The 16,098-nt window shown below is 50.7% G+C and overlaps 1 protein-coding gene across 4 annotated transcripts; it reads left to right on the top strand.

Annotated features, from left to right (window-relative positions):
• Window positions 1-2,686: 2,686 nt before the first annotated feature.
• Window positions 2,687-15,864, top strand: RSPH9 (radial spoke head component 9; the record flags this gene model as incomplete). Of its 4 annotated transcripts, none has more annotated exons than XM_084229098.1 (5): window positions 2,687-2,913; window positions 6,271-6,436; window positions 8,086-8,170; window positions 8,472-8,618; window positions 15,704-15,864. In XM_084229098.1, the coding sequence occupies 5 exons, from the start codon at window positions 2,687-2,689 to the stop codon at window positions 15,862-15,864; spliced, it is 786 nt and encodes a 261-aa protein (XP_084085224.1). The 4 variants fall into 4 exon arrangements, with proteins under 4 accessions (XP_084085224.1, XP_084085222.1, XP_084085223.1 ...); XM_084229096.1 differs by having other exon boundaries at window positions 8,041-8,170; XM_084229097.1 differs by having other exon boundaries at window positions 8,472-8,658; window positions 15,668-15,800.
• Between the last annotated feature and the right edge of the window lie 234 nt (window positions 15,865-16,098).

Raw genomic sequence — 16,098 nt, 5'->3', positions numbered from 1 at the left:
AAGTTTCTATCACAGTTTTTGATAGGAAAGTTGGGACTGGAGTCCTCATTAGCTAACTCCAGCCCTACATTCTTTCCTTGCCACTTGCTGGTTTTTGTGATCCTTAAAGTATCTGTGCCCAAAGCAGAGGTCACATGGGAAGGGGGCTGAGAAAACTGTCTTTGCAAAGTGACTAAACTGTAGGCTGAGGCCCCAGCACTGACCTTTGTTAATCAGTTCCTTGAAGCCAAATGTCCCTTCTGCCCTGTCTGGTGGCTTCTAGCAGTGACTATTGTCTCTACAAACACTGCCCTCCTTCCTGTGGCGGTTCCTTCTCAGCTACATTTCTGTCTCAGCTACCTGTTCTTGCTTTTATTCGCTGCCTTGCTTCTGCCCTAACCACGAAGCATTGACCTTTGTCCCTAAGAAACCCTGCTTATATTTTAAGTTGAAGACATAATTCTCACTCTCTTGCTGTTGGAGATAGAGGTGTATGTGTCTATAAGTATGGATAATAGAAATATAAACTTTTTTATGTTTTAAGGATTTTGTGCTTTTATGTTTTGTTAAGTAAACATAAAAATAGTTTATATTTTATTCTATATTTTAAGCACTTTACATACATTGTCTAATCTTAACAGTCTTGCACAGCATTTTTATTGTTCCTGTTTTATAGATGAATGAAATTTGGGGAGATTGAAATTACTGGCCTGAGTGACACTGGATTCAAACCCAGCCCACCTGGCTCTAGAGATTGAGTGCTTTCCACTGTGTTGTACATCCTGTGTTGGTGTTTTGTTTTTTTTTTATTCTGTGTTGTTTTACTCTGAAATAATTAAACAAGATTTGCCCTGCCAGAGGTGGTAGCATTGGAATGTTGCAGGACTCCCTTCTCTGGCTTTCGATTGTGGTTCCTGATATGAAATTGCCATTCATAGGTGCTAAGTAAATATAGAATTAATGAAAATGAAAGGTTTGTTTCCTTGACTGTGCTATCACTGCTTGAAGCATATTCCACCAGCTAGAATTTTGACTAATTGTCTGATCTATCTTGCAGAAGAGGAATAGGGTCATATCTCCCACTTGAGAAAGGACAGGCTGAGGGGTCTGATTAAACAGGGGGAGCGGGTTGAACAATGACGTTATAAATTGTTTTGAGATGGAGGACACATTCAGCCAAGACAACTCCCTTAAAATACTAGTTTTAAAAGCCTCCATAAACAATGCCTAGACAATCAAAACAAAGTAATTATCTGGAAAATTTAGACACTTCTCTGTTGGCTTGGCACGTATTTCATGAGTCCTCCAAAGGAATCCAGAAATTAAAAGATCAGTTAATATTAACAATAAAGCCCATCTCCTTCCATGACAAACTTGCTGAAGAATCTGTTTTTATGGGTTTGACCTTGGACTGCAGAGGTGGTTGTGTTATGGCATTTTCCCAGAGAAATCAGGCAGCACTCAGAGAGGCGGAGAAAAATTTAATCATCACATTGGCGGGCTCATGGGATAGCTCCCAAAAGTCTGGGCCCCGAAAAGCAGAAATGGCGGGGTGTTTTACAGTTTGTATGCAGAACAGTCTTTAGCCCAGGCAGTGAAGAGCCCCAGCTGCAGCGGGGTTCTGGCCTTTCATCTGTGGCTACCATTTGAATCTGAAAACAGTAGTTATGGGGCCCAAGATAGATATATGTAAGTGGTAGCTGATGGGAAAATGTAGCTTTTATTTTTATTTTTTAAAGATTTATTTATTTATGCATACAAGAACCGGGGTACAGGCCAGAGATGGGGGGGGTGAGAGGATTCACCGGAGACAGAGTGGGGAGCAGAACAGACAGATTGAAGTATACTGCTGAGGGGAGCAGTGGGCAAGACAGGAGAGGTCTGCTGTGCCATGTGGGTTGCTCCCTGGCCGGCCAGGGATTGAACTCATGCTGCAGAGGCTGCGGATTGCTTCATAGTGTGGTGCTTAACTCCTTATGCCACCAGGGAGGCCCCTGAAAATGTAGTTTTTAAATGTCATCCTTTTTGTATCTCTCTTCACACTCTCCTGTTGTGGCCTTATACCTTGCCCCACCTTGCCCCCCAAAAGGTCTCCATTTGTCACTTCAAGTGGAATAGACCTATAGAAGGTAAATAAAGAGACACCTGAGGACTGCAAAAATGGATGAACCCCATTCTGTAAGACTTGATTTGGGGGAGATTGTCTTGAAACCCTAAATTTATAGATTCAAGAGGGTCTCATTCTTTCCTCCATAGGTAATTCTGAAGTTGAGAAGGGACACGACTGGAGTGAAATAATACAGGTAGTTATCACGGTCGTATTATTTTTCCCAGCCTCCAGCACATGTACATCGAGGACACAATAAATATCTAGGTGTGAAATGGTCTACAAAGGGCGGAAGTATCTTACGGAATTAGGCTGGGCTGGGACCTCCCATCACACACTTTGTTAAGCGGGAAAACAAACCCCACCCACCTCCTGAGCACAGGAGGTCCCCAACTCGGAGAAGAGTAAGTTGTATGTGCCCAGTCTTTCCGGAAGGGCTCGGTGGGAAAGGCTGTCTGGGGGGTCTAAAGAGGGCTGGGCCACCGGCTGCTGGAGAAGAGGAATCCTTCCGGCCTGGCGGGAGGGCGGAGCTTTGGTCTCCATAGAGACGGCTTCTCCTAGCAACTTGTCCGGCGTTGAGCAGATTAGCAGGCGGGCGGGATGGACGCGGAGAGCCTCCTGCTGTCGCTGGAGCTGGCGTCCGGCAGTGGGCAGGGCCTCAGTCCGGACCGCCGGGCCTCGCTGCTCACTTCCCTTCTGCTGGTCAAGCGCGATTACCGCTACCACAGGGTCCTCTTCTGGGGCCGCATCCTCGGCATCATGGCCGATTACTACATCGCGCAGGGCCTGAGTGAAGACCAGCTGGCACCGCGCAAGACGCTCTACAGGTGCAGGCGGCGCCGGGGGATGCCGACCGGAGGGCGCTGGGCGCGGGAAGGGCTGCTTGCGTTGCTGGGCTTAAAAGGGGCGGGCCTCTGAGCTCCCGGGAGCAGTTGGACCGGATCCTGGGATCTGAGAGGCGGCCTGGGGCAGGAACTAGAAGATTGAGGGTTAAGGGGCGAAACCCTGAGACTGGAGGGAAGCCCGAAGAGGCGGGGAAGTAGGGGGGGGGCAAAATCTAAGGGGCGGGACCCTGGGAAGGCACTTACTGGGCCGAGGGATGGGAACAGGAGAAACTTGCAGGCGGGTGGGTTTATAGTAGAGACACTGCCAAGAACCGAGATGGAGCAAGGTAGCGAGGCAGGTGCAGTCCTGGCTTTCCTAGAAACTCAGTTTGGATCTTCAGTGGCGGTGTGAGCTCCCAGCGGGAGCCGCTGCCCGAAGTAGTGAACTCCAGGGGGAATAGGAGAGAAAGGACTTAGGAACCAGGGAAACTTCCCTAAATACTACCATACAGGGCTATTTAGTCTTTTTTTTTTTTTTTTTTTTTTACCATCCCCATTGGCGATGGGGAGCTAACCACCCTGTAAAGTAGTCTATTGAGGTTGCAGGACATTGGACTCATTTATGTAGCCTTGTGTCAATCCCACACTGATTGGATGCATCCTGTGCTAGGCTTGAGGTTACAGAGATGGCTAAGACCCACCCACATCTCCAAGTTATGTACATCCAAGGGCGGGAGGCTTTCATGTAACCCAACAATTATAAGCAAAATGTGTTAAAACTACTGTAGAGATATTTACACAGGGGAACCAAGTCAGGACGTTCTAGAGAGGCATCGCTAAGGGAGTAACTGGCTGAGATCTGAAACACAGTTCTCCAGAGACGTGTTGAGGAGAGGACATGCTATTAGAGGGAACAGTTCTGCTAACTTGTTGGCTGGAGTGTCTGGGACAACAGCAGGCAGGTGAACGTTTCGGTGGCAGCCTACAGTGTTATGTAGAACTGGATGGCCCCAAAAGTCAAGAGGTTTGAACTCTGCCCATAGGCTATGGGGGGCCCATTGAATGGCTGTAAGCAAGGAGAGTCTGCTCAGGTCTGAGTGGGCAGGATGGCCTGGGAGTACCTAAGCATTTAGGACCAGAAGGAAAAGGCAGCTAAAGGAATGGAGAGGAAGGGATGGGTTGGAAAGATTCAAGTGATAGAACTGGCAGGACTTGGGACCGATTGAATGGAAGGGAGATGAAGAAGAAGTCAAGGTTCCCCCTCTTTCCACTTAAATGAGCTGGATAAGTTCTGGTATTCACTGGGGGAGAATTTGGGAAACAGGACTAGGGAAGACTGAGTGAATTAGGTGTGAGGTGCACAGGTAATGGGCAGGGTGGTAAGGAGCCATGGTAAAGTACAGATCTGGAGTTCAGAAGAGAAATTTAGACTGAAAATAGAGATTTCATTTTAGTCCATAAGTTTATGTTCTTTCTGGACCCACCATGTGCCAAGCATTTATCTGGACCCCAGGAATTCATTGGCAATAGAGACAAAGTCCTTGTCTTCATTGCATTTACATTATAGTATGTTGGTGGGGGTGGGCGAGGAAGAGGTGACAGACAATAAATCAACACACATATTGCATATCAACTGATGTTAAGCCCAAGAAGAACAGAGAATACTGGGCGGGATACTATTTTATTTTAAAGATTTATTTATTTATTTATACAAGCACTGGGTACAGTCAGAAGCATGGGAGGGTGAGAGAATTCACCAGAGCCAGAGCAGGGAACAGAACAGGCAGACTGCGAAATACACTGCTGAGGGGAGCAATGGGCGCGGCAGGAGAGGTCTGTCGCGCCATGTGGGACCCTCGCCTGCTGGCAGGGATCGAACCGGTGCTGCAGAGGTTGCGGGCAGCTTTGCAGCCCAGCGCTCAACCGCTGGGCCACCATGGAGGCCCTGGGATACTATTTTAAATAGGATGGTCGGGTATGACATCTCTGATAAGGTAACACTTGAGAAGAAACCTGAAGCAACTGAGAGAGTGAGCTATATATTTATCAGAGGGAAGAGAATTCTAGGCAAGTGCAAAGGTCCTGAGACACATATGTGCTTAGCATGTTTGTGGGACCCCACAGCGGGTAGTGTGACTGAAGAGAGGAGTGAGTGATGGGGGAGCATTGTAGGATATGAGGTCAGAGACAAGTGGCCAGAGACAATCATGTAGAACTTTGTTGGGGATTAGGACTTGGCTCAAGGAGAAGTTAATTGGAAGACTATGCACAGGGATGTGATTGGACTTAGGTTTTAACAGTGGAGTGGAAATTAGACTGAAGAGGGAGCAGGTATGGAAGTGGGAGAGCAGTTATGAGGCTGCAGCAATATCTAGGCAAGAGCAGATTGGACCAGGGGACAATCCGGGGATGTGGTGAGAGGCTGGACTCTGGATACCAGCTAGGCAGTAGCTGGGGGCCTGGGAGTCAGGTGTGTGAGACTGCAGGGAGAAGAGGGGTTGGTGGGAATAGTTTCCTGGAAACATTCAGGGCACTGGAGGACGGAGAAGGGAGATGTCAAAGGAAACAGAAATGGAAATGCATTTAACTTTTAGGGTCCATGGATGACCTTCTCCTAAGCAATTTCTTGGGGTAGTGTGGGCAGAAATCACAGTGCAGTGGCAGAGAGTGAAAGTGAGGGGGATGGAAGGGCTTCAGAGAGGCTAATTGTTATTATGAGATTATTGCTCAGATCTGAGGAAAAAGGAGAGATAGGAAGAGAACATTTTCCGGAGTGGCGTGAATTTGAGGGCTATTGTTTTAGAAAGTTGAAAACTTTTTCTGTGCAAGGAGCCAGGGGAAAGTTAAGGGCAGAAGGTCAGCAGAGGCCAGCTGGGCCTGAGTGGATTCGAGAGGATGGGAGGGAAAGGGCTCGCTGGCCGGTGCCCCTGAAGATTGCAGTGGAGGAGAGGTCCTGGAGCCTGGGCCGGCTCTCCTGAGAAAGAGGGCAAGAGAGCTGTGCTGTTGGCTCGATAGGCAGTCTGAACACAACTTGGGGGCCCACCAAAGCAGGGGCACCGTGGCAGAGGGAAGATCAGCTTCCAGAAACTTCTGGAATCTCACAGTTCAGGTATCTAGGAAGAAATGCTTGGAATTTCAGCAGACAAGAAACAAAATTTTATGACCTTCTTAAAAAATAAACTTGCATTTGTATCACATGTGGCGGTGGCTGCACCATAGGCACTTAGGGCTTCCAAGGGGAAAAGATGCGATTCCAAACCCAAGAGCTTTTCTTGGGCCTAACCCCTAGGGAGAAGGGGCAGCTGGAAGCCTGAGTGCAAGGGGGAGCTGGAATTTGACAGATGTAGATGTTGTTGGCAGCCTGAACTGCATGGAATGGAGCCTTTTGCCCCCCGCCACAGAGGAGATGGCTTTGCAGACGTCTGTGCTGAAGGGCCGCTTCATGGGAGACCCCTCACATGAGTATGAACACACTGAAATGCAGAAGGTGAAAGAAGGCGAAAAGTTCTTCGATGAAGAAGTAGTGGTGAGTGAAGACAGAGGAGGAGGAGGAGGGCGAGGGCCACCCCACACTTAACCCAATAGAAATCATAGTGGCAACAGCTACTGTGTTACCTCCACCACTGCCGGGCTGGGCATGGGGTCTAGGGTGTGCTAGATACTGTATCATCTCCTAATCCTCACAGCTCTGTGAAATGGCTATTTAACTTCCCAGGTGGTAGAGATATTAAGTGACTTGCCCAGGGTCACAGGGATCCTGAGTTAGAGGGTAGAGATGATGTGTGACTTTCCTGGGTCTCTGGCTCTGGGATGGTGGCAGGGGCTGGGAAGAGGGGGTCTGTGCTGAGCTCTGGGGTAAGGGAATGTGCACATGCTCTTATATTTTGTAATCGAGTTTGTTTTACTAGCTAATACATCCATACAATTCAAAATTCAAAAGTATAGAAAGGAATATAATCGTTTCCCTCCGGCCATCCCTGTCTATCAAGTATCCAAGTCCTCCTCTGGGGGATATTAGTGTCTCCGTTTTGCATGTATGTGAGTCCCAATCTTGCTACTCAAATGTAGCCTGGATCAGAAGCACCCCAAGTCCTTAGAGTTAGAAATACATAGTCTCTGGCACAGGGATCTACATTTTAACATAGGGGACTGAACTATACTGCAGGTCCTCAAGGTCATTTTGTTAGAAAGTCGTTTCTGTAGATAGTTTATGCAGATACAAACTGCAGCAAATAACTTACTTCTATATATTTTCTTGTAATCTTAAAAAATTAAATGGCAGATGTTAGATACACAGTTCTGCACCTTGGTTTTTGTTTTTTTTTTTTAACCTAACAATATATTTTGGATATCTTTCCACACCAGTGCCATGAAGAGTGTTCCCATTTTAAAAAAATATTTATTTTATTTATTTATGCATACTAGAACTGGGGTACAGGCCAGAGGTGCAGGGGATGAGAGGATTCACCAGAGATAGAGTGGATTGTAGAACAGGCAGACTGACTGAAATACACTGCTGAGGGGAGCAGCGGGCAAGACAGGAGAGGTCTGCTGCACCATGTGGGAATCTCCCTGGCCGGCTGGGAATCGAACCCACACTGCAGAGGCTGTGGACAGCTTCACAGCGCTGCGCTCAACCTGCTGCACCACCGGGGAGGTCCTGTATTACCATTTTTTAAAAAAAAGATTTATTTATGCATACAAGATCTGGGGTACAGGCCAGAGGTGCGGGGGGTGAGAGGATTCATGGAGACAGAGTGGGGAACAGAACAGGCAGACTGACTGAAATACACTGCTGAGGGGAACAGTGGTTGAGACAGGAGAGGTCTGCTGCGCCATGTGGGTTGCTCCCTGGCCGGCTGGGGATTGAACTCATGCTGCAGAGGCTGCGGACTGCTTCATAGTGTGGTGCTTAACCCCTTGCGCCACCAGGGAGGCCCTGTATTACCAATTTAAGAGAAAGAAAACCCTAGACAGGAGGGGAGGACCGGCTTGATTTTCCATGGACTTGGCCTCTACACTGTGTTGGCCAGGTGAAATGGTCACGTAGAAGGCACTTGGCCAGTGGTGAGTGCACAGCGCACTGGCAGGTGGCTCTTCCCTCACCCTCCCCTCCCCGTATCTCCTCAGGTTCAGATCAAGGAAGAGACGCGCTTGGTGTCCATCATTGACCAGATTGACAAGGCAGTGGCTATCATCCCCCGAGGTGCTCTCTTTAAGACCCCTTTTGGACCCATCCATGTCAATCGGACTTTTGAAGGTGAGTTCTCGGGGGTCTCTCTCAAGGTCAGAGGGTTCTTTCCCAAGCATAGTCAGACTCGTGTCTGGGAATCTGGAGCAAGCTGCTCTCTTCCTCAGAAGGAATAGCTGTGGCCATATCACTTGAGAGGATGAGTCCAATGGTCTGGCATTTGGTGGTTGGCATGAGCTTCCCAGCCACTAGCCCTGGCTCCCTTTTGCCTGAGGGGTAGGGGAGCATTGAGCCTTGTGGGTTCCAGCGTATGACATGGATATGGACTTTCTGCCTTTTCACGCCTTCCTCCTCCTGGGTCTTTCATTAGGACTGTCCTTGTCGGAAGCCAAGAAGCTCAGTTCCTACTTCCACTTCAGGGAGCCTATTGAGCTGAAGAACAAGACATTGCTTGAGAAGGCTGACCTTGACCCCTCCTTGGACTTCATGGATTCTTTAGAGCATGACATCCCCAAAGGTAATAGCCTATTACTTCAAGGATACTGGGCCTGCTCTGGGTCAGAGCCCTGGGCAGTGCCACTTGCCATGCTTCTCTATTCATGGGCCTGAGTAGGAATTGTTAATTGTTCACTGTGGGTCCTTAAGGGTGTGTGTGGGGGCTCCCTCGGGACCCCATACAGGGCTCAGCTCATAGTAAACTCACAGTAACCGTTTGCCAAATGACAAAAGGTAGGATTGTCTTCCATATGCTTCCACATACTGGAACTCTCTGTCTCTTTTGATTCTCATAGCAATCAGGGATGGAATTGGCTTGGGAAAATGCTCTTACTTGGATGCTGTACCCCAGGACAAATGTCAGGTTCTGAGCAATTAGAAGACACATCCAAGGCACTGACTCAGTGTTCCTGCTCTTTCCCTCCCCTCTGAGAACTGGAGGGATCTGTTGATGATGGTGACAATGCTGGTGATAACCCATGAAAACAACGACACTGCTTATTGTGTGCCAGGCACTGTACTCGGCTCTTTCTCTGCCTTATCTCACCTCAATCTTCATAGCTACCCTAGAAGGTAGATACTATTATTATTTTTTAGAAGATTTATTTATTTATGCATACAAGAGCTGGGGTATAGGCCAGCGGCATGGGTGGGTGAGAGGATTCACCAGAGACAGAGTGGGGAACAGAACAGGCAGATTGACCAAAGTACACTGCTGAGGGGAGCAGTGGGCAAGTCCGGAGAGGTCTCCTGCGCCATATGGGTTGCTCCCTGGCTGGCCAGGAATCAAACTTGTGCTGCAGTGGCTGTGGACAGCTTCATAGGTTGCTTCTCAATCCTTGTGCTACCAGGAAGGCCCAAGGTAGATACTATTATTAGCCCCATTTTACAGATGAAGAAATAGAAACTGAGAGTTAAATTCAGGGACACATTATTAGAGTGTTAGACTTCAGGGCTCTGATATTAACTGTGGTTCAAGTAAATGGTGTTTCCTTTTAAGCGGATCATAGGAAATTCAGGGCAAGTGTCACCTCCACCACTCTGGGAAACATATTGAGGAACAATGAGCAATCCAATCCTGAGTTGGGCTGGAACTCAGGAGGGGGTAGGTGGTGGTTAAATGCAATGGCTCTGGCATCAGACAGTGAGGGTGGGAATCCTGAGCCTGTCACTTACTAGCAGTGTGGCCATGGAAAAAACTCTCAATTTCCTTGTGCCTCAATTTCTTCTTTTCTTAAAGGGGAATCATGGTATTTTTCTACCTCATTGGTTGTTACGAGAATTAAATGAGTTAGCACATATATTTATCATTTATCAATCAGAGTGCCTAACACACAGTTAGGACTCAAATGAAAACTATTTATTTATTTATTTATTTATTTATTTTCTTTAAAGATTTATTCACTTATGCATACAAGAGCTGGGGCACAGGCCAGAGATTCAGGGGGTGAGAGGACTCACCAGAGACAGAGTGGGGAACAGAACAGGCAGACTGACCGAAACACACTGCCGAGGGGAACAGCGGGAGAGACAGGAGAGGTCTGCTGCGCCGTGTGGGTTGCTGCCTGGCCTGCTGGGGATTGAACTCGTGCTGCAGAGGCTGCGGATTGCTTTGCGGTGTGGTGCTTAACCCCTTGCACCACCATGGAGGCCCTAAAAATTATTGTTGTTACTATTTTTACTGGCAGAAAGTCTTTAGAGGTGGGTTGGAGGTGTGTTGGTCAGGCCTCAGAGAACCTAGAAGGCAAAGGGGTGGGAGGCTATGACCAAGACAGGAGGAGCTGCTGGTGGCTTGTGAGCAGGTCTGTGCCAATAAAACAGTGGTGATGGATGGATGGAAAAGCTAGGGATCAGGACATTTCAGGGCTACTGTAATGAGCAGACATAGATCCTAACTAGCTAAGAGCTGCCAGGAAAGAATGGCCACTCTGGTCTCTGCCACATGGGGGCGCCCAAGTCAAGGCGCACTAGACATAGAAAGGGGCTCCCTAGAGATAAAGGTTTATAGGGGCTGGGGAATTTCTCACCAGTCAGTCCTGCTCCCCAGACTCCCATTATCTCCAGCCTGGCTAGGAACTGGAGGGAGCTGCACATCTCCAGTTGATAAAGGGGGCCAGGAGCATGGTAGTGGTGGGACCCAGAGCCAGGAGCTGAAGGATAGAAGAAGAAAGCCTCTTTTTTTTTTTTTTTTTTTTTTTTTTTTAATGTACAGTCAGAAGGGCGGGAGGGCGAGAGAATTCACCAGAGCCAGAGCGGGGAGCAGAGCAGGCAGAAGGACCGAAGCACACTGCTGAGGGGAGCAGCGGGCGGCAGGAGAGGTCTGCGCGCCATGTGGGACCCTCCTCCGGTGGCCGGGGAGCAGCCGGGGATTGAACCGGCGCCACCGAGGCCGCGGGCAGCTTCGCAACCCAGCGCTCAACAGCTGCGCCACCGGGGAGGCCCAAGAAGAAAGCCTCTTAATGCCCCTAATCTGGGTGGCTGGCAAGCCCTGCTTGGTGCTGAATTCTCGGCCTTCTCACCTGCAGCCAGTGAGGCACTACCCCACAGTGCCATGGAACTGGTGGCTGACCCCAGAGTGCCTACTCCCATCCTCTGTACAATGAGGGTAGCAGAAGCATGCTGGGGCCTTTGCAGTGAAGACCAAAGCAGGGTAGGTGGGGTGTGGGGGCCTCACAAAGACTTCCTAAGGGTACCCCATCCACCCTATTGGCCCTGCCAATAGGAGACACAGGAGATAGTTTGGGGACACAGAAGATAGCTGGCTCTCTACAGAAGGTGTGTAAGACATGGAGCACTGGAATGTTCCTAAAGGATGCTAAGGCTACCCTGATGCATCTAGTCAGCAAGTGAATTCCTCAGGTCCCTGAGAGGAATAGTATCTAGGCCTGTGGGGTGGGTAGTTGCAGATGTCTGAGGACAGGGACTCTTAACAGTTGGCCTTAGGACTGAAGGATCAGGTTCCACATTCTAGTCCACCCCATCACTTTGCTTTGTCTTCAGTCCTGGAGCCCTGGGGGTGCTCTCCTGTTATCTCCTATGTGTATGGGCCTGAAGGGAGGGATGCTCCTGGCTTGGCCTTGGCAAACTTCACAGCTTCTAGGCCTCCAGCTCCTTTCCTCCTGGGACCACCACTGGAAAGCCTTCAGGAAGCCAGGACCAGTTTTTCCGTGATGTCTTGGTGGGGGCCATGGCATGGAAGTGGAAGTATGAGTGGTCAGGGGAGGACAGATTTTGCTCCCAGACTCCCTTCCTTATCTGCCAATGAAAGAGCAGAAGGAGCTGCTGGGAGGCTGCCCTGCCCAGGAGCTAGCAGCCAGGCTGGTCTGGGCTGCTGCATGGACCCAAAAGGCCAAGGAAGAGATCCCTGGGACACCAGCACTAGCTGGAAGGATGGAATTTGGCAGCTGTTTTCCACCCAGGCAGGTTCACTTTTTCCTTTCTGTCTGAAGCGATTGTTCAGGGGGATTTGTGTTACCTCTAAGTAAGAACAGTTTAGGATGGCCGTCCCTGGGGGTCCTGCTCTCCGTGAGGTACCACCCAGCCAGCCCTGGCTGAGGAGAGGAAGGGGAAGGATATTGCTTGGGACCTCAAAGATTCTGAGCTGTAGTGATGGGACCCAGAGCCAGGAGCTTGTCTTGCTGTGCCCTGGGATCTGTAGGGTTTTGTGGAAGCGAGTAGCTTTGGGGGCAGAGCCATTCTCCTGGTGGATGCAGAGTTCTCTGATCTTGGGCTGCTGCCAGGTGAAGCTAGATGGAGCACCAGGAAGGGGGCCAAATTTCTAGGAAGGAATCTGCCATTCATTCCTCCTTAACTTTTACTCCATCAGCAAATAGCCACTGAGCGTGACTACATGACCTGGGGGATGCAGTCATGAATGAGAGAGACAGGGTCCTTGCCTCACAGAGCTTTGGGAAGAGCACAGGAAGACAGAGCTGGGAAATGGAAATGTAAAATAGAAGGTGCCTCACAAAAGAGGTCATTGGTGTCCTGGGACACAGAGAACCAGGCAGGGCAGCGATAGAGGCCTGGGGATGGGCAGAACTCTTCTCCTTGCTCCACTTTGGGCAGAAGCCTACAGATTCAGGGAACTGCCCTGTGTAGGGCCCCTGGGGCTCCATCACAAGCCAGCTTGCAGCAGCACTGCCCAATCCAGGCAGCAGAGGGCAGCAAGGGGCCTGCCTGCCTGGAGAGGTGCCTTTAAAATGTGGTGGTGGCAGTGGCTGGTGAGGGGCCGTGACAGGGGTGACAGGGGCGTTGGAGGGGTGGGGAACATGGTTGCCCAAGATTAGCCTTCTACTGGTGGGGGGAGGGTGTGCAGTTGCCTCCTCCTACTCAGTCCTTTGGGAAGCTGGGCTGACAGGGGGTCCACCTTCTGGACTTGGTCCCGCCCCACCGGCCCACCCCATCAAGGCCTCTAGGGGGTTTGTCCATATGTTGTGGCCTTGACGTTGGTGAGTGACTGCTGAGAGAAGGAACCCGTGTCTGTTTCTCTGTGCCTGCGGCTGACAAGCTGTGTGTGGTGCTGGTCTGAGGAAAGGGTTTAAGTCATCTGTGCCACCCTCCCCCACAACAGTTCTGATGGGCAGCTGGGCCCATTCACCCCCTCAAACTTCATCTCAGAGCTTTGCCGCCTTTCTTCTTGGAGGGCAGGAGAATGTAATTATGATTAGCACTCCCTACTGGGGATCTTCCCCACTAAGAGGGTGAAACCCTGGGGCCCAGGAAACCCTGGACTTCCTGCTGATTCCAAGAGGCCCAGTACTTACTGATTTATAGGTTTGCCTCCCACCACATGCTCAAATTAGAGAACTGGGGGGCAGAGTGGCTGCTGGGGACAGAGGGCAGGAGGGAGGTTTGGAAAGACCAGGAGCTGTGACCTGAAACACTAGGGGTGAAGAGGTAGTTCCCCCTCTCACCCCTGGTAGAAGAGGCGGCAAAAGCATTTTCAGCAGTTGAAATAAGAAAAGTGGGTGAAGGTGACAGCAAGTGCCTGGCTCCCCAGGTAGATGCTACGTGACTACTGGCACGTTGAGTCTGTTTCCTGGGCGACCAGCTGAGCCGGGGACAAGGAGAGGACAGGAGTGTGACAGGAATGCAAGGGGGGAGGGAGGCAGTGTTGCTGGCTGGCCGGCCCCTCACATGCCAGTTCCTTATTCTGCCAGCACCCTTCTGCCTGCTTGGCACTGTCCCTTCCCCCCAGGGCCTCTGTGTCTCTAGCATCACTGTCAATTTACTTGCTACCTAAGGGGGTGCCCCTGCTGAGGAGCCTAGGCCCTCTCATCTACTGGAGGCAAGAGGTGGCTAAACCCTAGGTGGGCAGGCTGGTGTGAGGGAAGGTCAGGATCCGGTCTTTGCCCAGGGTTTGCCAAGATGCTAGTGGTCTAGACTGGGGGGCCCCAAGATCCCATTTCTCCAGGGTAGCATTCAGCCTAGGCAGATTGCAAGCTGTCCTCCCTCAGTGGGCAGAGGACACAGAGCCTGCCCTCTCAGTTCAAGGGGGCTGTGTGATCATGGGCTTCAAGGGCAGGGGAGAGATTGTCTCTAGGAAGCTGGCCCCCAGGTGATGCTCTGGGCAGCTGGAGTGACAAGAAGGGTTATAAAATGGTACTTCCTCAGGATATGCTTCTGGCCAATGTTTCTGGAATGAGAGATTAGGAAAGCAACCGGCCAGGGCCTCTGGAATTGAGGGCAGGTCTGGGAGGTACTCTTTGATACCCCGGGAGGAGTTGCAGGACAGGGAAAATAATTCCCTAGCCAGTATATGTCTCCTTGTCTCTGGATAGTGCTCCAGTCAGAGCTCTGGGAACCCAGGAACCTCTTCTTGATGCTGTCTGGCTGGCAGTGTGGAGCCTGGGGCCCACAATGTGGCTTTCACTTCATTGTCTCGTGTAGGGGTGGTGGCCTTTGGGGGAGGCCACTGCACAGTGTTGAGGTGGGCTTTGCGCCAGTTTCTCCTTGAGCAAGCCAAGGTCAGCTAACCTATACACTCCCAGAGAGCTCCAGCTTTGACCTGGGCGAGTGACAGCATCCTGGCTGGGGTCAACTGACATCAAGGCCAGGGGTTCCTGGTGGTCAGATCTCTTGGATACAGGGTGGCCCCCAGTGGGTGGGGACTGAACTGTGAGGCCGTTGGGTGTGGAGTGACCAGGGTGGGCCATGGTTGGAAGAGGCCTGTGGGAAGCTGGGGCGGCAGGAGCCAAGCAGCCGGGCTGAGCTGGCAGCTGATGAAGGCCTCAGCGCAGTTCTCTGTATCACTGGCTGGTCTAACACCAAAACCTTCAAAGCATTTGCCTTTCTGGCAGGGCTTGGAGCAGAGCTGCGGCTGGGTCTGGGAGAGGCCTCAGTGCGCAGGGGAATAGAAGCTCCAGATCTGCATCCAGAGGCGATTTTCCCAGGCTCCTTCCTCCCACACAGCGGCTCCCTCCCTTGGTTCTGGAGCTGGATCAGGCCCTTCCAGCCAAGTACTCATGGCTGCACAAGTCGGCCCCAGGCTGGACTGCTCCCGTCTGGGGAGCAAAAACCAGGGCAGAACCCAGGATAGACAAAGGCCCATCAACTGCAGCCTAAGTCCCCTCCCACCAAGGATGGCTTGTCTAACAGCTGCCCAGAAAGGGCTGTTGAGCTGGGAGGCCTGAAACAGCCCAACTTCTTTGTAAGTCCCTAGTCTGGTCTAACTCATGTCAGAGCAGAGGCTGGGACTGGGGAAGAGTGCACAAAATCACTAGTGGAGCAAACTACATTAGACCTGAAGGTCACTGAAGGTGACTACCTGAGTAGAGGGCGAGGAAGCCCCCAGAAAGTCTCCCCTAGCCTGGCCCCAACTCCCTCTGCCTGTGGCTTCAGCTTCCTCCCCCACTCAGCCTTTAACTAGACTTGCTGACAGGAACAAAACAGATTGGATTGAGTCTCACCTCTTTTCATTTCCTTTGCCCTCCCTCTGGAAGTGGCTTTAATGAGCAGTGAAATGGCTAAAAAGCAATCAGGAGGAGTAAGTGCACGGTTAATTAAATTGTCTTCCCTTCCCCCTGTGGAAACTTAGCACCTGAGCCAAGGAGCTGAGGGCCTCTGCAGCACCCATGCCTCACCTTCTGCCCACCTACTCCCCAGGGTCCTGGAGCATCCAGATGGAACGCGGCAATGCCCTGGTGGTGCTGCGCAGCCTGCTTTGGCCAGGCCTCACCTTCTACCATGCTCCCCGCACTAAGAACTGTGGCTACATCTACGTGGGCACTGGTGAGAAGAACATAGACCTGCCCTTCATGCTGTAGGAGGGCGCCAGCCTGGGATTTTTAATGCAGCATGTAATCATTATTTCTATAAATTTTAGTGAGTTTAGTCTGTTTGTTCTGTCCTTCCTCTCATTTCCACCTCCATCTGGTACCAGACTCAGAGACCAACTGAGCTGAGGAATGTGCTAACTAGAGAGATAATGGAGGGTAAAATGGCTAGAGGTGACAGGCGGGAGCTCTTGGAGGAAGGCAGCTTCTTGGTGTTAGATGAGA

This window comes from Talpa europaea (genome assembly GCF_964194135.1).
Source record: "Talpa europaea genome assembly, chromosome: 2".
Lineage (NCBI taxonomy): Eukaryota > Metazoa > Chordata > Mammalia > Eulipotyphla > Talpidae > Talpa > Talpa europaea.
The sequence above is the reverse complement of the archived record's forward strand: the minus strand, read 5'-3'. Positions and strand labels throughout refer to the sequence as shown.